The sequence below is a fragment of the Lipotes vexillifer genome, unplaced genomic scaffold (genome assembly GCF_000442215.2).
Source record: "Lipotes vexillifer unplaced genomic scaffold, Lipotes_vexillifer_v1.1 scaffold837, whole genome shotgun sequence".
Lineage (NCBI taxonomy): Eukaryota > Metazoa > Chordata > Mammalia > Artiodactyla > Lipotidae > Lipotes > Lipotes vexillifer.
Window position 1 is genome coordinate 1,106,193 of NW_006775771.1, and position 23,663 is coordinate 1,129,855.

The window sequence follows — 23,663 nt, forward strand, 5'->3', positions numbered from 1 at the left end:
TCAGCAGGACAGAAGGAGGCAGGGCATTAGTCCTGTGACAGGAAGGACTTTAAGGTTTTGCCGTTTGATCATTTGGCTTTTGTTCATGTTGTGTGTAGGTTTTTTCTTTTTCTTCTCTTCGTGGCAGCCATTCTTGACAAATTGCCGGCACTGTCTTCCTCTGATGACATCCTTCCCAATAAAAAATTTAAAATACCATCTCCCCCTCCAGGATGCATTGTGAGGGAAGAGGTGATTAAGAGAGAGATATGTTTGCGAAGTTCTGACCCTCACACCATCCTCTCTGGCAGAGGTGGGGTAAAAATGAGCTATATGACCTTCCTGACCCCAGCGTATCTTATTAAGTCCTTTTGCTGTTTTGAACTGTCTCGAGAAAGGAACCAGAAAATTAAAAGGAGGCCTTGTGGACAGGCCAGAACATGAGTGCAGTTGCCCTTTTTCTTTCTTTTCTTTTTACTGGATTATGCCCTGAAGTGTAGCAGAGCTGGCAGCTCCATGCATCCTGTGGGGTCATGAAATGAACCGTTGATAGGAAATATACCAAGTTCACATTTTCAGGTGGCGTGGTTGGAATTCACGGGGGTTGGGCTACACAACCTGTCATTCTCTTTACTAATTCCAGTAAGATTCTCTTAGGAGGCCTAAACATCCTGCAAAATTTGGAAAGGGTGCTCAGAGAAAGGCGTGGAAGGGGTTTTCTGAGGCAAGATATCTCGGACTGATGATCTCCTCTGTAAGGCTGGAGGTTTAGTGGCAGGTCTCCCAGAAAGAATATTCAAAATGGAGGCAAGTATGTAAATACGCAAAGAAGATGCTTAGTAATATGTTAGAAAGGAATAAATTGTTAATATTACTAACGGAGATAGGTGTGGGCAAAGCTGAGTGGACCTCGGGCCAAAGAACACATGAAAACATGTCATGGATTTACATTCCAAATGCCCAGGCAAGACTTGGCAAGGATTTTTTTGCCCAGTCCTTCATTTCCCAGAACCTGTCTGTGGAAACCTCATCTTGGTAACTTGGACCAAATGACCCTCAGTGCCCCTCCCATGTCACTTTGGGGGCTTATGAAGGGGTATTAAATCTGTAAGTACCAACATACTGTAAACTCCAGACAGCATCTCCCTAATAAGAGAAGCCTTCTTGATGGTCACGCTTCAAGTGTTCTTCATATCCATGCTGTCCTTGGCTCTGATAACTGTGTGCCTCATTGATGAGGAAGAGATTAATCAGTAGAAAGTTAACAGTAAAACACCCACCAAAACTGACAGCAGGATATTAATGAAGGTATTAAATGCTAGTTTGTATTACCTTGATAATAGGAACCATTTTGGCAAAAGACAAAGGTCCTTTTTATGAAATGTTTCTGTGAGTTGGCTGAACTAACTTCTCCCACTGCCATATGTTTTTCTTTTTGTTTTGCGGTACGCGGGCCTCTCACTGTTGTGGCCTCTCCCATTGCGGAGCACAGGGTCCGGACGCGCAGGCTCAGCGGCCATGGCTCACGGGCCCAGCTGCTCCGCGGCATGTGGGATCTTCCCGGACCGGGGCACGAATCTGTGTCCCCTGCATCGGCAGGCGGACTCTCAACCACTGCGCCACCGGGGAAGCCCTGCCATATGGTTTTGAAAAACTATGCCTTAAATGTAAAACGGAAGGGTTCCTCCCATCGCTGGCCCCAACCTCACATCAGTTACAGGTTTTAAGAACAAATTGGTGAGTGTTTTATCTCATGTTGAAGACTAGATAAAATCTGCATTTTTGTTTCTTTTGCAATGTTGAGCATATTCAGATCCGTGGGAATGCGGATGTCAGCCCACCATCCTGCCCTTGACAGCCTCTGAACTGCCCACTGCCAGGCCCACCTTTCTTTCCTCAGTGCTGTTGATATGGCCATTGGAGCAGAGCTGTGTGGCCACTTAGTTGGAACATAAGGGCATTTTATTTATTTAATTTTATTTATTTATTTATTTATGGCTGTGTTGGGTCTTCATTGTTGCACGCGGGCTTTTTCTACTTGTGGCGAGAGGGGCTACTCTTCATTGCGGTGCGCGGCTTCTCGTTGCGGAGCATGGGCTCTAGGCGCGCGGGCTTCAGTAGTTGTGGCACGCAGGCTCAGTAGTTGTGGTTCGCAGGCCCTAGAGCGCAGGCTCAGTAGTTGTGGCACACGGGCTTAGCTGCTCCTCGGCATGTGGGATCTTCCCGGACCAGGGATCGAACCCATGTCCCCTGCACTGGCATCAGATTCTTAACCACTGTGCCACCAGGGGAGCCCCCATCAGGGCATTTTAAAGGGCTTCCCAGGGACGATGAGGAAGAAAATAGTCTGCTATGCCCCCTCCTATCGAAATGTTGCTGTTTGGGATTTGAACTAAAATAAACTCACACCACCTTGAGAAACCAGGAAGCTTGTGCCGGGGCAGAGAGGTGGACGAGGCCTGGTGGGTGTTCTCGCCATCTCCCATGGGGGTGGTAAGCTCTCCCTAGTCCGTGGCCTTGCACCTGCTGACACACAGACCCCCAGGGGACACAGGGACAGTGTTGTGGGCGGCGGCTGTCGCTGTTCTCGTGTCTCAGGGTACTCCACCTGAGTGAAGTCCCTGCACTCCAGGCGGGACAGAAGCTGGTGTGAGCACCTTCAGTGGCTTCAGAGCCAGACAAGGGACACATGTGGCTCAGCTCCCAGCAGTGAGCCTGAGGCAGGCCTCCTCCCAGGACAAGTTGCCTGGTTCTGAGCACAACAAAGAGCTCCCTCCAAGTGACCCGCCCTCACCCCACCTACCCCGTTACCACAGATCCCTGCCAATGTTCCCAAGCTTGGGAGAGCTTTTCTACCTCTTAAATCTCAGAGGCCTGCTCAGAATGCAAAGAGGATTCCTTCTCCTGTTCCCATCATACTCTATTACTGTGGGGCCTCAGCAGATGGAAGCTGCCTTTTATATGCAAATATTCGGAACCCATTAATTCCCCAGTTCCTGCCACCTACCCTCCCTCTTCTAAGACCCTGTCTGTACCATCAAATGGCAAATAGAAGTTCCTGCCCAACTAGAACTGTTGGCTTTAAGGCCAGTTTACAGCCTGGAGGCCTGGAACGGACTTATTTTTGACACTCCAGTCTGCTGATTCAGATGTGGTCTTGTGGGAAGAGACTCTACAAAAGGTGGATGACTGCGGGCAAAACTCTTGGTGGGGGAGAGAGGCCTTTTATGTCTAATGAGGTTCGCAGGCCCTAGAGCGCAGGCTCAGTAGTTGTGGCACACGGGCTTAGCTGCTCCTCGGCATGTGGGATCTTCCCGGACCAGGGATCGAACCCATGTCCCCTGCACTGGCATCAGATTCTTAACCACTGTGCCACCAGGGGAGCCCCCATCAGGGCATTTTAAAGGGCTTCCCAGGGACGATGAGGAAGAAAATAGTCTGCTATGCCCCCTCCTATCGAAATGTTGCTGTTTGGGATTTGAACTAAAATAAACTCACACCACCTTGAGAAACCAGGAAGCTTGTGCCGGGGCAGAGAGGTGGACGAGGCCTGGTGGGTGTTCTCGCCATCTCCCATGGGGGTGGTAAGCTCTCCCTAGTCCGTGGCCTTGCACCTGCTGACACACAGACCCCCAGGGGACACAGGGACAGTGTTGTGGGCGGCGGCTGTCGCTGTTCTCGTGTCTCAGGGTACTCCACCTGAGTGAAGTCCCTGCACTCCAGGCGGGACAGAAGCTGGTGTGAGCACCTTCAGTGGCTTCAGAGCCAGACAAGGGACACATGTGGCTCAGCTCCCAGCAGTGAGCCTGAGGCAGGCCTCCTCCCAGGACAAGTTGCCTGGTTCTGAGCACAACAAAGAGCTCCCTCCAAGTGACCCGCCCTCACCCCACCTACCCCGTTACCACAGATCCCTGCCAATGTTCCCAAGCTTGGGAGAGCTTTTCTACCTCTTAAATCTCAGAGGCCTGCTCAGAATGCAAAGAGGATTCCTTCTCCTGTTCCCATCATACTCTATTACTGTGGGGCCTCAGCAGATGGAAGCTGCCTTTTATATGCAAATATTCGGAACCCATTAATTCCCCAGTTCCTGCCACCTACCCTCCCTCTTCTAAGACCCTGTCTGTACCATCAAATGGCAAATAGAAGTTCCTGCCCAACTAGAACTGTTGGCTTTAAGGCCAGTTTACAGCCTGGAGGCCTGGAACGGACTTATTTTTGACACTCCAGTCTGCTGATTCAGATGTGGTCTTGTGGGAAGAGACTCTACAAAAGGTGGATGACTGCGGGCAAAACTCTTGGTGGGGGAGAGAGGCCTTTTATGTCTAATGAGGGAAATGCTTTAGGAAGGTTCTGTTTACCCCGGCAGGACCTTTGAGGCATGCACTAGCGTTATTCCAGATTCGAGAGGCTAAGGAGTTGCCCCAGAGCCCCCGATGTGGGCGGTCGTGCAGCCAGGCTGGGACCCGTGGCAACCCAGCCCACACCCGGGGCCCTTCGTACACCCCACTGAAGAGGTGAAAGAGCTAAGAAGTGCCCAGAGGTGGCAAGGACGACAGAGACGATGGAGGATTTGCCCTCTGGCCTCCTTCCACCCTGACTTTAGCGTCAGTGGTTGTGAAAAGAGCCTCTGGCCTTCCCGTGGTCCTTCAGCCCCTCTTCCTTTTCTGCCTTTCTTCTCTCCCCTACTGCCCCTCCTCTGCTCCCTCCGGCTCGGCCAGAGGAAGCCTCTGCGCCAGGCCCTGTGCACCTGCCAAGTCAGACCCCTCCCGGCCGCCGCCCCTTTCAGCAGAGCTCGGCCGATCAATATGGAAAGCTTCAGCCAGAGAAGAAAAATGCTCTCAAAGTACAAAACTGGTCTCCCTGGGAGACTCTTCGTTAGGAGGGGTGAGTACCCCAGCTACTCCCGTACTGCTTACCGGATGCAGTCTGACCGAGCCTCCCGCGTGAGGCCCTCAGGCCGGGCCCTGCTGCCACCCCACATCCAGCTTCCAGAATCACGGGGCTCCTCGGCCCATCGTCATCCCGGCCGGGGTATAACGGAATCCACGACCCTTTCGCTGTCATCAGCTGCACCATATTCTTCTCTGCTGCTCCCCTGTATGTTCTGTATTTGTGTTTCATGTTTTGACTCAAATTCTCTCCCGCTGCTTCCTGCGCCCTTCAGTCTCTGGCACGTGTGCCTTTGTGTTCAGCCTCAGCACCAAACTCGGTAGAACCCTCCTGTCTTACTGCCACATGAAGCAGTCTTTTTCATTGTTACCAAACCAGACAGCCCTTGTCAGGTAGAAATTGCAGGAGAATGAAATGGGGGAGGGGAGAAGCAGGCCTTTCCCTCCAGAGGAAATGTTTCTTCTTTTCCTCAGGCACCAGACTTGATATAAAGCAACCTTAAAGGTGGTTTCTTGCCTGGGGCAAGATGGCGCTTGACTAAGGATGCTCCTGAGTTCTGAAGTGTCCATCAGCCTGGCTGAGATTGGAGCTGGGGCAAAAAAACCCTTCTCCTAAGAACTAGGTGCCTGGGGTTGTGTTGAGTTGATCAGCTTATGAGGAAAGATCCCCACAAGTGGCCTCGTTTTACCTAAACACCATTTGTGACTTCATTTCAATACTGTGTCTCCTGTAGCATGAAGGAACATCAGGAAACCAGTCCTAGAGTTCAGCCGCACTGTTCAGTTACTGCAAGCAGCGTCTAATCAGTGCCCTTCGGTTGTCCGTGCAGACTGCTCTTTTACAGGGGGGACGTCGCGTTCGCATTCGCTAGGGAAGCCTCGCAAAGAGAAGTCAGGTGGAGGAATCTGGCTCCTGGCCACAGTGTTGGAAGAAATGGTCCAAGGCATTCTCCCTAAGCTTCCCGCTCAGGTTGGGGCATCCTTCCTGCACACATGGATGATGGCAAGAACCTGATGAAACTGAGGTTCTGTGAGGAGGGGGGTGGGTAGGCCCGCTACACAGGAAAGTGTGAGGCTAAACCTCACACCACACATAGGGTGTGGGGATCCTAAGCCAAGAATCGCACCTAAAACATGTTCTAGAACTGGAAGAACCCATAACGTCCCCCAGTAAAGGCACATTTAAAAATCTCTGTAGATAACCCAAGGCACACAGTAAACAACCCTACTGAAGAGAGGCTTCTATCTTACCTTCAAACCTACCATGAGAAAGGATAACTAGATAGAACAGAGCCTTCCCTCTGTCCCCCCAAAGAAAACCTAACAGAACAGGATGAAAGAAACTTTAAACATGTACAAATAGAACCATAAGGTAAGAAGAGATGGATTTGGAAAAGAACCAAATAGAAATTTGCAATGGTGAAAAATATGTCATTGAAATAAAGTAACTCACTGAATGGAGAGAATAGTAAACTGCTAAAGTATGAATTAGTGAACTGAAAGATATTACCAAGAGATTTTAAAAAAACAGGAAAGAGGTTGAAATCTGGAAGGTAAAATGAGAAGGATCTAACAGGAGAAAATACAAAATTATGGAGAAAACATAAAAAATAGAGGGGAGTCAGCATTCAAAAAGTTCATGGTTGAAAATTTTCCAGAATCAGAAATATCTTCTCAGTTTGAAGGAGTAAAACTAATTTCCAACCATGATAAATAAAAAGAAATCCTCATTACTAGGTCTCAGTGGAACTTCATACCATCAACAACAAAATTTCAACAATAACAATTTAATAAGCTACCAATGAGGAAAGACGTTTGCTTATAAAAAAATGAAACAAGGGCTTCCCTGGTGGTGCAGTGGTTAAGAATCCACCTGCCAATGCAGGGGACACAGGTTCGAGCCCTGGTCCGGGAAGATGCCGCATAGCAACTAAGCCTGGGCACTGCCAACTGCTGAGCCTGCACTCTAGAGCCTGTGAGCCACAACTACTGAAGCCTGCACGCCACAACTACGGCAGCCCACGTGCCTAGAGCCCGTGCTCCGTAGCAAGAGAAGCCACTGCAATGAGAAGCCCGTGCACCGCAACGAAGAGTAGACCCCGCTCGCCGCAACTAGAGAAGGCCCGTGCACAGCAACAGACCCAAAGCAGCCAAAAATCATAAATAAATCAAATAAATCAATTTATTTAAAAAAATGAAATAAGACAGACTTCTCAACAAGAGAGGTCAGAAGAGATGAAATATTATGTCCAAACTGCTAAGGTAAAATAAGTCAGTCTAGAATTCTATACCTGATAAAGCTATGATCCAAGATTAAAGGCAAAAATAAAGATTTTTGTGGCCCCAAAACTTGGTGAGTTTATCCCTCACAGACCACTGTTAAAAGCATTACGAAAAATGGACTTCAACAGAAGGAAATCAAGTCCAGAAGAAAGGAATGGACTTCGAAAAGCAAAGAAGTTACTATGTTGGTTTATATACATTATAATAATGACTTAATAGGAGTTTAAAAACAAGGCAAAATTAAAATACTAGGCAATAACATTACAGATGAAAGAAGGCATTCTAATATCTTTTTATTTTCTGGAGAAGAACACAAATATTGATTGACATATTAAAAACTTAAGCATAGCTGCTAAAACAACAGAAATAATCACTTCTCAACTAGTAGAGAGAGGAAAAAGGTATTCAAGAAAGCAAATAATCTGACAGAAATCAAGAAAGGAAAGAAAAATAGAAAATACTGAATAAATTTTATGTATGTATGTATATGTATGTGTGAACGGTGGCAAAAATAAATTCAGAATAGCGGTTTTTACAACAGGTTTAATGTGCATCTTAGTAACTGTAAAGGTGAGATTTTATTTTAATTAGCCATCTACCAATAATGAAATACACTTTAAATAATACAAAGTTTAGAAGTCCTACAGTGCCTTGTGGAATTTATCATTGGCGAATATCAGGTTGAGAAGGTAGCACTGAAAACGACTATGATTTCCTACTTAAGAGACTGGGGACGGCATTAACTAAGGATGATAGATGAGAAAGTCCCAACTTGGCAGTGAAAGTAAGTTAACATTTATTGACCCTTCCTGAGTCCTAACTGGGGCCTACCAAGGAAAGTAAGAAGAGCTGTGCCACGTGTCATGGAAGCCCAGACATAGGAGAACTTGGAGCGTGCCGTGGTGTGATGGGCAAGCCAACCTCAACACCTCCCACCTCTGCAAAGAAAATGGAGAACTCAGAAGACAAGACAGGAGATGTCAAGAATAAAGAAGATGGCCAGAAGTACGGTGTCTGTGCTGGAGAAAGGTCAAGTGGAATGAGCACAGAGAAGTGTAGGAGGCCGGATTAGCAGGGTATTGGGCCTACTGGTAAGAAATGAAGGAAAAAAAAGGGGAGTAAGAAATGGAGGAACCAAAAATGGGTCTTCTCTCTCTCTCTCTCTCTCTCTCTCTCTCTCTCTCTCTCTCTCTCGAGTTCACCTAAGGGAAGACAGAATGGATGACAGAGAGAAATGCAGGCTCAAGGGAAGTTATCTTGGCATAGGCAATAACCAGTTTTGAGAAGAAAACCTTAATTTTCTAGAGCCCTTGGGTTTCCTGGGTAACCATCTTTTCTAGGTGACCTAATGCCGCTTTTTAAAATACCAAAGCTAGTTTTGACCATTTTTTCAATACCTAAAGTCTCCAGCAATAGCAATATCAGGATGGTCTCTTGCCTTTAACTATGGATGATGCTCTTATGTGACTTAAATAAAATGAGGTAGGCACTGTTTTGATTTTAACTTTTTTTAATTGAAGTATACTTGATTTATAATATTGTGTTAGTTTCAGGTGTACAGCAAAGCCATTCAGGTTTTGTTTGTTTTGTTTTGTTTTGTGGCACGCGGGCCTCTCACTGTTGTGGCCTCTCCCGCTGCGGAGCACAGGCTCCGGACGCGCAGGCTCAGCGGCCATGGCTCACGGGCCCAGCCGCTCCGCGGCATGTGGGATCTTCCCGGACCGGGGCACGAACCCGTGTCCCCTGCATCGGCAGGCGGACTCTCAACCACTGCGCCACCAGGGAAGCCCAAGCGATTCAGTTTTAAATGTATTTTTTTCAGAATCTTTTCCATTATAGGTTATTACAAGATATTGACTATAGTTCCCTGTGCTATACAGTAAATCCTTGCTGTTTATCTATTTTATATATAGTAGTATGTATCTGTTAATCCCATCCTCCTAATTTATCCCCTCCCCCCTTTCCCTTTTGGTAATAACCATAAGTTTGTTTTCTATGTCTGTGAGTCTGTTTCTGTTTTGTAAATAGATTCATTTGTATTATTTTTTTAGATTCCACATATAAATGATATAATATTTTTCTTTCTCTGTCTGACTTTATTTAGTATGATATTCCCTAGGTTCATCTGTGTTGCTGCGAATGGCAATATTTCATTCTTTTTTATGGTTGAGTAGTAGTCTATTGTGTGTGTGTATACACACACACAAACACACACACTCCACGTCTTCTTTATCCATTCATCTGTTAATGGGCACTTGGGTTGTTTCCATGTCTTGGCTATTGTAAATAGTGCTGCTGTGAACACTGGGTGCATGTATCTTTTCAAACTAGAGTTTTCATCTTTTCTGGACATATGCCCAGGAGTGGGATTGCTGGATCATGTGGTAGCTCTATTTTCAGTTTTTTTTAAGGAACCTCCATCCTGTTCTCCATAGTGGCTATACCAATTTGCATTCCCACCAACAGTGTAGGAGGGTTCCCTTTCTCCACACTCTCTCCAGCATTTATTGTTTGTAGACTTTTAAAAAAAATTAATTTATTTAATTAACTTATTTTTGGCAGCGTTGGATCCTCGCTGCTGTGTGCAGGCTTTCTCTAGTTGCAGTGAGCGGGGGCTACTCTTCGTCGTGGTGCGCATGCTTCTCTTGTTGCGGAGCACGGGCTCTAGACGCACCGGCTTCAGTAGTTGTGATTCATGGGCTTTAGAGTGCAGGCTCAGTAGTTGTGGCTCGCGGGCTCTAGAGCGCAGGCTCAGTAGTTGTGGCTCGCGGGCTCTAGAGCGCAGGCTCAGTAGTTGTGGTGCACAGGCTTCGTTGCCCAGTGGCATGTGGGATCTTCCTGGACCAGGGATCAGACCCATGTCCCCTGCATTGGAAGGCGGATTCTTAACCACTGCACCGCCAGGGAAGTCCTGTGTGTAGACTTTTTGATGAAGGCCATTTTGGCCAGAGTGAGGTGATACCTCATTGTAGTTTTTATTTGCATTTCTCTAGTAATTAGTGATGCTGGGCATCTTTTCCTGTGCCTCTTGGCCATCTGCATGTCTTCTCTGGAGAAATGTCTATTTAGGTCTTCTGCCCATTTTTTGATTGGGTTTTTTGTGTTCTTTTGATATTGAGATGTATGAGCTGTTTGTATATTTTGGACATTAAGCCTTTCATTTAACCTTGTTCTGATCTCAGCCGTTGCCCCATGACTGCGGGACCTGTGATTTACCACAGAGACCGGTCCTGACTTCCTTCATCTGTCTTTTAAACATCTTTAAGTAACTTCCTTTTGCTGCCAGCCATCTTTTCTCATTACTTGCCATAATCTTCTGTGTCTAGTTTGCTCATGAGCTGAGTTGAGGTGTGTTCAGTCCCGACAGATGAAATCTATGAACTAGTATATTGGCTCAGCCAGCTTTCTGAACTTGAAAGGCTAAGGTCTAGACCCTGGTCAATCACTAGGGTAATAAGCATCAACTGATATTGATGGTAGCCTTTCCCTGTGAGGTTTTATCTCAGACATAACAATTCAGTATAAACCCAAGAGTAACCTGGGGTGAGCATCTGAGAGCTCTTCTGAACACAGTATATGAGTGGCAGTATGTGGATAAGGGGGCATGTATTTGCCTCTTTAGCCAAAGGCCTCTTTGGAGTCCTTTCTGTTTATTTCGTGATCCCAGTAGGAAGAGAACCCTCAGAAGGGATAACTGGTGGCCTCTTCCCTCAAGTGTAACTGGAGATACTTCTGCCTCAAAACTGATAATTCTCTCAATAAGGATAGAAAAAGAAGGTGTCGCTCCTACTCTCCTACCACCCATCCTCTAGGAGGAAAGTCACTTATTTTGTATTAACTAAAACAGCCTCTCTCTGCCACCTTTAGTGTGTGCTACACTTCTCTCTGCCTGGGCTGTCTGAGTAGACTTGAGTCTCAAAGACTCTACAGCCTGGAATCTTAACAATCCTGAGATTATTTGCTACAGACCTTGTTCTTAAGTAATGTAACAATGGGGCTAGATGCAGGTCTCTTTTAACATGAGAGTCGCTTAATCCATAAGGGGTTTTAACAGAAGAAACGCAAGAGGCTTCTGGTGTTCTGAATTCCATAACTCACAGTTCTGAAGGCAAGGCCGAGTGACATTCCAAGCAGAGAAAGGCCGCAGTAACATCAGGGTGGTCTGTTGTTTAAGGTCCACAGGCTGGCTTCCAAGAGGCCTTCCTTACAGGGTGACATTTATTATCTTGGTGATTTACCAGAGGCTGGCTTTTAGCTTCTCAGGTTCAGAAACTGGTTTAATCAACACACAAAGAACAGATTCATTATCAGAGCTGGGCTCACCTTAACCAAGCTTTCATGATTGATCTGCAAACTGAAGAAATGCCAGTTGACGTTTATATGGAGAGACAGGACTGACGTTCTTAAAGTACAAATGACTAGCTCACTCTTTCTCTGTCGGCAGGCCACACAGGGAGGCAGATCATAATTAGAAGGTTATGTGGTGAACATAAAGTCAAGAGAAACTGTATATTCTATGGCAGAAGCTAAGAGTCATCCATCCTCACTAAATATGGTCCTACCAGTGGAACTAAATTTCTTTGAAATCTGTTGGATAAGACTCTCTCTGCCTCAATCTGTATTTGGACAGACACCTGCCAATGTTTTTATCTCTTTGTTTTAGGCCTCAAGGCTAACCTAGGCTACATACACCCAAATCACCTCCCACATTAGTCTTTTTCTAGATTTTAATGCTTTCCATCCATTTATGGCATAGTCATTAATGCTTCTTTGAGTTTATGCTCTAAGTCTCAGTGAGCAATCTTATTTTCAAATTCTTGGGGATCTCTCACTCTACTTACAGTGGTGAAGAGAAGAGTGTGGCATTGATGAGGGTAAATGGTACAGCTTGACCACACCGAGGTTTCCCAGTCATGTACCAATAAACCCTTCGCATTTTTACTAGGCTCCTTTGCTACCTGCGCTATCGTTAACATTGTTCTTTAAATCCACTCACTTTTTAAAAACAATTTATTTAAAAAGGAGATTTACCCGTACCATAAGTGGAAAATGACGATCCTTTGTCCTAAAAGCAATGTGGCTCTAAAATTAAACATTGGAAACAAAAGTTCTTATTTTTCCCATGTACTTTTTTAGCTACACACTGTTTGCTGTAGAAAGCTCTGAGCCTGAGCAGATATGTGTTAAAGATACACCAGCACTAAACTGGGACTCTCTTGTTGACATCAAAATTCTTAAGAGGACTGAAAAGCAGAACAATTTAGGAGGCTATTTATTGTATGTAGAATCTTGTCCATCTACCACCTAACTAGTAGTCTCACATTAGGCATCACACATTTGGGGAAAAGATGGCCTAGGTTTTTGTGACTTTAAGGGCGTTTGAAAACGGTTCATACAGTTGTAGTGATGCCTCCTTCCCAGCCTCGCCTGATGCCACACTGACAGTCTCATTCCTACTTCTCCCTGTATAGGTACACACTGGCGGCTCAGGACCTGGTGATGCGTGCCCGTGGCGTCCTGAAGGACAGAGGATGGCGGATATCCAATGACCGACTGGGCTCAGGAGACGACATCTCTGTATATGTCATTCCTTTAATACATGGAAACAAACTGTCATGAAAACAGCCCAGGGTTTTAGAAGGACAGAAGGGAAGAAAGCTGGGGTGCCTCTGGGCAGGGCGGGGCTGGGAAGTGCCCCAGCAGAGTTCCAGATGATGCCACCTCTTTCCTGCCCAGGTGGGAAGCTTGCTGCTGAAAGGCCTCTGGCTGAGCTTCAAGAGGACCCTCGGGTTTCAGTTTCCTCTTTAGTAACAGGTCTGGATACTCAACAAGAGCAAAACATAAAGGCTGCGACTGAGTGTTGTGTTTCTGTCAGTTCCTTTCATAGGCCTCCTAGGTGGCCATTGCCCATTTGGGGGCACATCCATCATATTTATTTTATCCAGAGTAGCTGGGGCAGCCCTTTGCGGGTGTCACTGGCAGAAGACTCTTCAGCCTGCCAAGCTGCCAATTTCCCTACGGGTTAAAAGTGCTGCATTGGAGAGTTGGGGATCATGCCTCAGAAGATGTAAGCGCCCATCTTCTAGTAAGCCTGAGATTTATTTCAGGGAACACTATCTCTGTGTGTGTGTGTGTGTGTGTGTGTGTGTGTGTGTGTGTGTGTGTGTGTGTGTGTGTGTGTCTCTCTCTCTCTCTCTCTCTCTACTGTTTTTTGGTGCCGGTGGGGTGCGGCAGGGATTTTTTTTTCCTTTTTTGACATTCCTTGAATCTTAATTGTTTTCCTTCCATAGAACAGGCCTGGGACTTTCCAGGCCCCTGTCGAGGAATCTGTGTGTCCAAGTCCAGTCCAGACTGTCCCCATATCCTGTAGCCCACACCACCCCGGCCGCCATCTGGAGCGGTGCCCTGGCTGATGGAGCTCAGTCTTTGTTATGTAACAGTTTGTCCCTGAGTTGCATTTTCTCACCAAATCAGCGTGTTTTTGTGGAAATATGGGTGTTTCTCTGGACCCACAGTTCCTCTGTCATCTTCAAGGGCCCCCCTGGTGTGGGTGAGGTCTCTCTGGGAGAGTCTGGATTTCGTTTCTGGAATGGTTGGCCCTCCCCCACCCGCTGTGCCATAGGGACAGACACAAAGCAGGGTTGAAGCGAGCAGGTTAAGAGGTTCCTTGTATCAGTCAGTTCACCACACCCCATCTGAGGACCACTCCTCCATCTGGATCCAGGTTCCGTGGACCGGGACCGTCCCCAAGCCCCCTCCAAATAACGTGTTAAGGAGCAGAGTTCTGTCAAGCGTTGTCTCTGCCTCCGCATCATATCTGGGCAAGGCCCGCTCAGAGTGGCCGTTTGATAAGTGAATTTGAATCAGGCTGACTGGTCATTCTCAGGCTGGGCCCTCTGTTCCTTCTCCACGGAATCATGTCCCAGCCCCCCAGGTACCGAGACCCCTGTTCCCACTGTCACTCCACCTCTGGGTGTTCCTCACAAGAGCAGCGGCAGCCAGCGGATCAGACTTCCCTGGTGCTTCTCGGCCGGGAGGACTCACAAAATAGATTTTTAGAAATCACTTTTAGGCAGACCGCTTCTGGGCATGGGGGACCTTACAGAGCAGTGTCCAATCACCGAGTCCTCTCCCTGCAGACCCCCTGTGGTAGCATCACCATCTTGACTACTTTTTGTAATAAGATGTGCTTCCCACCCATTAAAGACAGAGGTCATTGGTGTGATTCCCCCAGAAGGCTGGAGAGCCAGTTCCACTTCTCCTGTTTGTTCAGTCCCTTCCGCAGAGGGGAGGACAGGAACCTTTCCTCTGGGTAAGTGGGTCGCCTGCGCTTACATTCTTGGAATGTAGCTATTTTCTTAGGAATGTCCTGGAGCCTTCCTGCTTTGGAATGTATTCATCCCACAGTGTGGAGACCGTGGCTGGTCTGGCAGGTGACATATGGCGGGAATTCACCCACCGAGTGTTTGCCAAAATGTTGTTTGGGAAGAAATGGACTCATTGGTCCCTTGTCGGGAGTCAGCGTCATCTGACGGCTTCCCTCCTCCTTCAGGAAATCTTAGCCACCCCCAGCGTCTCTGTGGGGAGAAGTCTGTGGTAAACCATTTGCTGCCCTGGCAGAACAAGATGCTCTGGGGAAACAGGCAGGCATCCTACAACAGTGTGGTCCGCTTTCTGTTGCTGCTCTGACTCTCAAAACCACGTACGAATTCGGAAATGAGAAAGTTGTACATGGAGGGCTCTGAGCTGCCTTCTTTGGGAGGCTGTCCTCACAAGCAGTCACCTCTCCCCCGTGTTCCCACTGCCTTTCACTTCTTTTATTTCCCGGGCTTCTATCTGGGCCCTACCTTGAGCTTCTCTGGTTTTACTCAAGGCACCAGAGTCAGAGTTTGCATGTGCATATCACAGAGATGTCATGACAGCCTGGACTCAATTCTCCAATTCATTTCCTGCCAAGGCATGTCTCAGCAAAAACTCTAGAAGCCCCTGATTCAATTTATCCTAAAGTCTTGAGCATTTAGTCCTACTGGATTTAGTTAGAAAGGTGTCCAGGAATTCTCCTCATAAGCCCCCTTGGGTGGAAAGATGTTAGTAGCAAGCTGAAGCCATGTTGTCAGTTTGGGGGATTGGAGGGAAACCACAAATGAGATGAATAAATCAAATGTGGAAAAAAAATGATTTGTTAATGCCCGCGGCAGGTCTGCCCAGCACCGATATTGCTCTGTGAATTCAGCTTACTCAGATTTAGCCTCATTTTTTCCCCCTTGGAGCATTCCTGGAAAGGTCAAAAGGCAACACATTCAAAATTCTGCAGAACATATTTATACGTGGTTCTGTGATGTTGCGTATCTGACTTACAGTCAAGTCTGCTTGCCCTAGTAGCCTCAAAGGAAGTCTTATTTAATAAAAAGCTTTCGATTTCCTAGTCAAGTCTTTAGGGTTATCTGGGGGGGAGGGGTGTGGCCACTTCCTTTAATGAAAGCCTCTCTCAGTTCTAAATCGCTTTGCTGGACTGGCACTTGCTCTTCAGAATATTTGGTGACACTCTTTTCCTTAAAGAGAGCAAACTTGCACTCCATCCACACTGTGGCATTTTGTCAGGCAACAGCCAAACCTGTGTTCTCTCAAAACCTGAAATCAGAGCAGTACCAGAACCAGAAAACTGGAGGGTGTGTTCTCCTGTGGTTGTGCTTGCCTAACTGCTGTTCTTACAGAGGGAACAGAGAAGTGAAAGTCGGGCTAGGCCAAGCACTCAGCTGTCTAATAGGACAGAGCCCCCACAGTGGGAATTTGTTATTTTCCACAGTTTACAGTTTTGGGGAATTTGGGGTTATTTAATTTTTTAATCCCTAGCAACTTACCTCCATGAGGCTGCATGAGGTCAGCTGTGCTCATTCTTTTTGTACTCTTCTAAGTATTCATTTACTTCTTGGAAAGAATCTCAGCTGTCAGTAGATACTGGTGGGCAAGGATGAGAGTCCCAGTATCCAGAGTTGGCCTCAGAGCACTAGCGTGGAAACACTTGGAAAAAAATCTCTCACATCTTTACGACTCTGGTCTAACCTCCTTCCTCATCTGCCAGTCAACTTTATTTACAAGGCCACGAGTAGTCAGTGGTTTTCTTTCCACCACAGTCTGAGGATCTTACCTTTCCTTAAGCAGCCCAGCAGCTCCACTGTTTTCAGACTGAACATGTTAAACTTAAATGAGATTCTATTTTTGGTAAGTTCGTGCTATTGGGACACATGAAGAAAGCAGTGAGAGTCACTATCTATGCAAAAACCCACCAGGCTGACCCTATAAAAGGTAGCGGATCTAAGAAAATAGTAAAACAGTATCTGGCCACCAGACAGAATTTAACATTAGGAACTTGGATTTTTGAAGACTTTCAGCTGCAGAGACATGTCACAGCCTGCGCACCATAAGCCCCCCAAGTGTACTTTAGTTCTGTGTTGGGTGATGTGACTTATGTGCATACACTGGGATTTTTCAAGGGACACTACATGAGCAGCCCCACCTGCCTCTTCTGTAAGTACCGTGGTGGCTCTTTGTGGTTTGAGTGTCAGTCCAGGGAGTGCTGCTCTTTATAATCCACATGATTTGTGTAAATAGCTTTAATTTTGCCTTTGCGTCTTAGATGTTTTGTTTATGTAGCGCCCAGGTAGACAGTGACCAAATGAGGCTTTAAATGTATTGTTTTCTACTGTGATGTACTTGAAGGAGAGTCTCGTGTCCTCCACTCTTCCAGTCTTCCATAGTATTTTGTGTTTGGGGTGTCCTGAGGTTACTCTGTTACTCCTGTTTTGCCTCCACTTTCTTTGTTTCTTTTGGAAACCCAGGGAGGTCCACAGTGGAGATCATTTGTAAGGAATGTATCATGGTCTGGGTTTCCAAGAAAATACCCTACGTACAGTGAATGAGAGGAATCTGCCTGAAAATGGTTTCGGAACCATGTACCTTTATGCTTTGTGATTGTGAAACCTTGACTTTTGTAACCCAAAAATGAAAACTGTTTAGTAAAGGGGATCTATTTTGTGTGTTTTGAAACTTAGGTGCAATGTTCCCTGGAAAAAGCTAAAGAAATGTATATGCTCAATGCCATTTTAAAATAAAATATTATACATATGTATATAGGACACCTTTAGCAAAACCTTTTTGTGTCATTTCGTTTAATTCACTAAGAAGTTTCTTCATACCAGGTAGTGGAATGAGTTGAGAGGGTCATGGCCTCATGGGGAGTCATCAACTGTGAACAGACTCAAAATCAGACGGGAATGGATGCCAACACTATAAATCTTCACAGGAATCAGCAGTAAAAGCTGTACATTTCACCAGTGCCTTTAGAACTACCGTGGATATTACTCCCAAGAACTACTCCCAACAGGTAATTCTTTTTTTTTTTTTTTTGAGGATAACTGACAGCATTATATTAGTTTCAGGTGTATAGCATAACAATGCAGTGTGTACATATTGTGAAACGATCATCACGTTAAGTCTAGAGAACATCCATCACCATACAGCATTACTAACTTTTTTTCCTTGTGATGAGAACTTTTTTTTTTTTTTTTTTTTTGCGGTACGCGGGGCTCTCACTGTTGTGGCCTCTCCCGTTGCGGAGCACAGGCTCCGGACGCGCAGGCTCAGCGGCCATGGCTCACGGGCCCAGCTGCTCCGCAGCATGTGGGATCTTCCCAGACCGGGGCATGAACCCGTGTCCCCTGCGTCGGCAGGCGGACTCTCAACCACTGCGCCACTGGGGAAGCCCAGAACTTTTAAGATTTACTCTCTCAGCAACTTTCAAGTACGTACTACAGTGTCATTAGCAAATACTATGCAATTATAGTATACTCACCATGTTGTACATTACACCCCCAGGATTGATTTATTTTATAACTGGAATTCTGTACGCATTTCACCAACTCCCCAACCCTGTGCCTCTAGCAATCACCAATCTGTTCTCTGTATCCATGAATTAGGTTTTTAAAAAATTAATTATTCAGGTTCCACATATAAGTGAGATCATACGAGATTTGTCTTTCATAAGACATAGCATAATGACTTGGCATGATGCCCCGAAGGTCCACCCATTTTGTCACAAATGGCAAGATTTCATTATTTTTTATGGGTGAATAATATTCTATTATAGCTCCATCTCTATCCCTATCATCAATCTATCTATAAAAATACATACACACCACAGTTTCTTTATCCATTCATCCTTTGAGGGACATTTAGGCTGTTTCCATATCTGGGCTACGGTAAATAATGCTGCAGTGAACATGAGGGTACATATAACTTTTTAAATTAGTGTTTTCATTTTCCTTGGAGAAATACCCAGAAGTGGAATTGTGGGATCATATGGTAGTTCTATGTAATTTTTTGAGAAATCTCCATACTGTTTTCCATAGTTGATTGCACCAATTTACCTTCCCAACAACCTTTTTCCCCACATCCTGCTAACACTTATTATTTCTTGTCTTTTTGATAATAACCCTTCTGAGAGGTATGAGGTGATGTCTCATGGTTTTGATTGGCATTTCCCTGATGATTAGTGATGCTGAGCCTTTTTTCATGTACCCATTGGCCAGCTGTATGTCTTCATTGGAAAAATGTCTATTCAGATCCTCTGCCCATTTTTTAATTGATGTTTTTTGAGTTGTATGAGTTCTTTATATATTTTGGATATTAACCATTTATCAGATAAATATCTACGATTTGTAAATATTTTCTCCCATTTAGTAGGTTGCTTTTTCATTTTGTTGATGGTTTCCTTTGCTGTGCAGAAGCTTTTTAGTTTGATGTAGTCCCTCTTGTTTATTTTTGCCTTGGGTGCCAAATCCAAAAAATGTTCGCCAAGACCAAGGCCAAAGAGCTTATTACCACCTACGTTTTCTTCTAGGAACCTCATGGTTTCAGGTCTTTATGCTCAAGTCTTTAATTGTTTATGGTGTAAGTAGTGGTCCAGTTTCATTCTTTTGCATGTGGCTGTCCAGTTTTCAATGCACCATTTATTGAAAAGAGTGTCCTTTCCCCAGTGTATATTCTTGGCTCCTCTGTTACAAATTAATTGACCGTATATGCATGAGTTTATTTCTGAGCTCTCTATTCTGTTTCACTGATCTGTGTGTCTGTTTTCATGCCAATACCATACTGTTTTGATTACTATAGCTTTGTAATAGAGTTTGAAATCAGGGAACATGACGTTTACAGCTTTTTTCTTCTTTCTCAAAGTTTCTTTGGCTATGCAGGGTTTTTGTGGTTCCATATAAATTTTAGAATTGTTTGTTGTATTTCTGTGGAAAATGCCATTGGAGTTTTGATAGGGATTGCACTGAATCTGTAGATTGCTTTAGGTAGTAAGGACATTTTAACAATATTAATTCTTCCAGTCCATCAGCACAGTATATCTTTCCATTTATTTGTGTTTTCAATATCTTTCATCAATGTCTTATAGTTTTCAGTGTACAGGTCTTTCACCTGCTTGGTTAAATTTATTCCTAGGAATTTTATTCTTTTTGATACAATTGTAAATGTGATTGTTCCTTTAATTTCTCTTTCTGATAATCTGTTATTAGTGTATAGAAATGGAACAGATTTCAATGTACTAATTTTGTATCTTGCAACTTTACTGAATTCATATATTAGTTCTAACAGTTTTGTAGAAAGTCTTTAGGGCTTTGTTTTTTTTTTTAACATATACTATCATGTGATTTGCAAATAGTGACAGTTTTACTTCTTTCTTTCCAATTTGGATGCCTTTTATTTCTTTCTCTTGCTTAATTTCTCTGGTTATGACTTCCAACACTGTTCAATAAAAGTGGCAAGATGGGCTTTCCTGGTGGCGCAGTGGTTGAGAGTCTGCCTGCTGATGCAGGGGACACGGGTTCGTGCCCCAGTCCGGGAAGGTCCCACATGCCACGGAGAGGCTGGGCCTGCGCGCCATGGCCGCTGAGCCTGCGCATCCGGAGCCTGTGCTCCGCAGTGGGAGAGACCACAGCAGTGAGAGGCCCGCGTACCGCAAAAAAATAATAATAATAAAATAAAATAAATAAATGAAAAGTGGCAAGAGTGAGCATCCTCATCTTGTTCCTAATCTTAGAGGAAAAGTTTTCAGCTTTTCACCACTGAGTATGATGTTAGTTATGGGCTTGTTATATATGGTCTCTATTCAGGTAAATTCCCTCTGTATCCACTTTGTTGAGGGTTTTTATCATAAATGGATGTTGGAATTTTGTCAAATGCTTTTTCTGCATCTATTGAGATGATCATATAACTTGTATCTTTCATTTTGTTACTGTGATGTATCACATTGTTTTATGGATATTGAACCATCCTTGCAACCTTGGAATAAATTCCACTTGATCATGATGTATGATCCTTTTAATAATGGATGGTTGAATTTGGTTTACTAATAATTTGTTGAGGATTTCTGCATCTATGTTTATCAGGGATATTGGCCTATAATTTTCTTTCCTGGTGATGTCCTAATCTGGTTTTGGTATCAGGGTAATACTGGCCTCATAAAATGAGTTTGGAAGTGTTCCCTCCTCTTTTCTGGGAAGAGTTTGAGAAGGAATACTATTAATTCTTCTTTGAAAGTTGGTTAGAATTCACCAGTGAAGCCATCTGATCCTGGACTTTTGTTTTTCTTGGGAGGTCTTACTGATTTAGTCTCCTTACTAGGAATTGGTCTGTTCAGACTTCCTATTTCCTCATGATTCAGTCTTGGAAGGTTGTATGTTTCTAGGAATGTATCCATTTCTTCTACGTTGTTCAATTTGTTGGCATATCATTGTTCATAGTAGTCTCATGATCCTTTGTATTTCTGTGGCATCAGTTGTAATGTCTCCTCTTTAATTTCTTTCAGCCCTCTCTCTTTTTCTTTTGATGAGTCTTACTAAAGGTTTGTCGATTTTATCTTTCAGAGAACCAGCTCTTGGTTTCATTGAAATTTTCTATTCTTAGTCTATTACTTCATTTCTACTCTTAGTCTGTTATTTCATTTATTTCTGCTCTGATCTTTGTTATTTCCTTCTTTCTACTAACTTTGGGCTTTTTTTGTTCTTTTCTAATTCCCTGAGGTATTAAGTTAGATTGTTTATTTGAGATTTTCTTGTTTCATGAGGCATACATTTATCACTATGAACTTCCTTCTGAGAACTGCTTTTCCTGCATCCCATAGGTTTTCATGTGTTATACTTCCATTTTCACTTGTCTCAAGGGTTTTTTTATTTCTCTGTGGACCCACTGATTTTTTCAGTAGCTTGTTTAATTGCCACATATTTGTGAATTTTCCAATTTTATTCTTGTAATTGATTTCTACTTTCATAGCACTGTGGTCAGAAAATATGCCTGATATGATTTCAGTCTTCTTAAATTTGTTAAGCTTTTTTGTGGCTTAACACATGGTCTATCCTGGAGAGTGTCCCATGCACACTTGGAAAAAAATGTATGTTCTATTGCTATTGGATGGAATGTTTTGTATATGTCTGTTACATCCATCTTGTCTAATGTGTCATTTAAGGCATATGTTTACTGATTTTCTGTCTTAGTGATCTCTCCATTGATGTGGGTTATTAAATTCCCCTACTATTATTGTATTGCTGTCTGTTTCTCTCATTAGGTATGTTAGTATTTGCTTTGTACATTTAGGTGCTCCTATGTTGTGTGCATAAATATTTACAAATGTTATATCTTCTTGTTGAATTGACCCTTTTATCCAAAGAGGTATTCTTTTTTTATATATATGTAGTGATCTTGGGGTCTTCTTATTTATTTATTTATTTTTATTTTATTTATTTTTGGCTGTGTTGGGTCTTCGTTTCTGCACGAGGGCTTTCTCTAGTTGTGGCAAGTGGGGGCCACTCTTCATTGCAGTGCGCGGGCCCCTCACTATCGCGGCCTTTCTTGCTGCAGAGCACAGGCTCCAGATGCGCAGGCTCAGTAGTTGTGGCTCACGGGCTTAGTTGCTCCGTGGCATGTGGGATCCTCCCAGACCAGGGCTCAAACCGGTGTCCCCTGCATTAGCAGGCAGACTCTCAACCAGTGCGCCACCAGGGAAGCCCCCAAAGAGGTATTCTTAAGTGAGAGGGCTAGTGACCAGTATCCTTGCTGAAGACAGTAAGACTCAAGACTCCCCTTTGTCATTTAAGCATTTTAAAAAATTACAAAGTGTTAGTAAAATGTACCATCTTATAGAGAAAAGTTACCTTACAGGTGGGACAGGACACCAAAAAATGCTAATTCTGCTTACTTCTAGAGTCCAGCAAGTTAAAGTAATGTAGAAAACACCGACACAATGTTAAAAATAAAGTATTGATTCACAAAATAAAGCTAAAAAGTAGACTATAGCTCATCTGAAGGTTAGTTCATACTAGATTAAAAAAAAATACTCATATTAAAAATGATTTCATTGCAAAGTCTACCCAGCTCTTTTCACCTTCACGTTTACCCTAATGCTTATGGTGTCTCCTCCTCCCTACTCAATAGCAAAAACTAATGAAAAGAGTCAATCTTTGGATTAGATACATTTGTTTGAGACATTTTTTTCTCTGTGGAAGATGGAGGAGTCTTCTAGCATTCTCTCACGAGTAGTGCTTAGCATATCAGATTACCTCTTGAAAGCTGTAGTAGACTGTCACCAAAGCTGGCTGCCAACTATGCCTTCTATGTTGGTTTGCATATGCTCCTTTTCTTATCAAGAGGTGGTATTTGTATCCCCATCCCTTGAATTGGTCTGGCCTGTGACTTGCGTTGATTGATAGAATGAAGAAATGACACTCTGAGAATTGCAAGCCTAGGTCTCTAGAGGTCTGATACCATAAGTGAGGCCCAGCCACTTCTCAGCTGTTTAAGCCATTCCAGCTGAGTTCACGGACATCACAGGACAGGGAGGAAAACCATCCACACTGAGCCCTGCCCGAATTCCTGATCCACAGAAACATGAGCAAATAAATGGTTTTGGTTTCAAGCCACTAACATTTGGGTAGTTTATGATACAGCAATAGATAACTGAAACAAAGTATAGACAACCTGGCTCTGGAGGATTTGGGGTAAAGTGATTAAAAATATCAACTAAAAGAAGAAAATGGCATTGAGAAAGTACATTTGTAACTTGGGAAATAATCCTCCTTTTGGAACCTGGTAGAGTGAATGGGGGAAACAAACTTACAGCAATAATGTGGAGACTCTAACGTGGCTGTGATGGTATCTTAGCAAGAGTCCTCCTCCACACCCATGTTTTGTTTCTTTGTGCAGCTTAAAATGATCATGAGTATGCCAGGAAAATGATGACTATTGGGGCTATGACTCTACATCGGGGAAACTAAAGGTCTTTAAGCTCTCAATAATGATAAGCCCATCCCATGTTGTACCTTTATGACTGTTGGGAGAGTCAAGTGGTTCTTTGGCTCCCAAGACGGTTGCTTGAGAGTGTTAGCTTATATCTGAGTAGAAACATAATTGTAAAATTGTGAGTATGAGAATTTAAAAAGATTCTCATCCTCATCTAAA

The 23,663-nt window shown here is 44.2% G+C and overlaps 1 protein-coding gene across 1 annotated transcript in view; it reads left to right on the top strand.

Annotated features, from left to right (window-relative positions):
* The window catches only part of PPM1H (protein phosphatase, Mg2+/Mn2+ dependent 1H), a 261,969-nt gene extending 248,977 nt beyond the window's left edge, over window positions 1-12,992 (top strand). The window contains exon 10 of the mRNA XM_007450186.1: window positions 12,623-12,992. Within this exon, the coding sequence (XP_007450248.1) occupies window positions 12,623-12,770 (148 nt within the window). The 3' untranslated portion in view covers window positions 12,771-12,992. The remainder of the gene's footprint in view (window positions 1-12,622) is intronic.
* The last annotated feature ends 10,671 nt before the right edge of the window (window positions 12,993-23,663 follow it).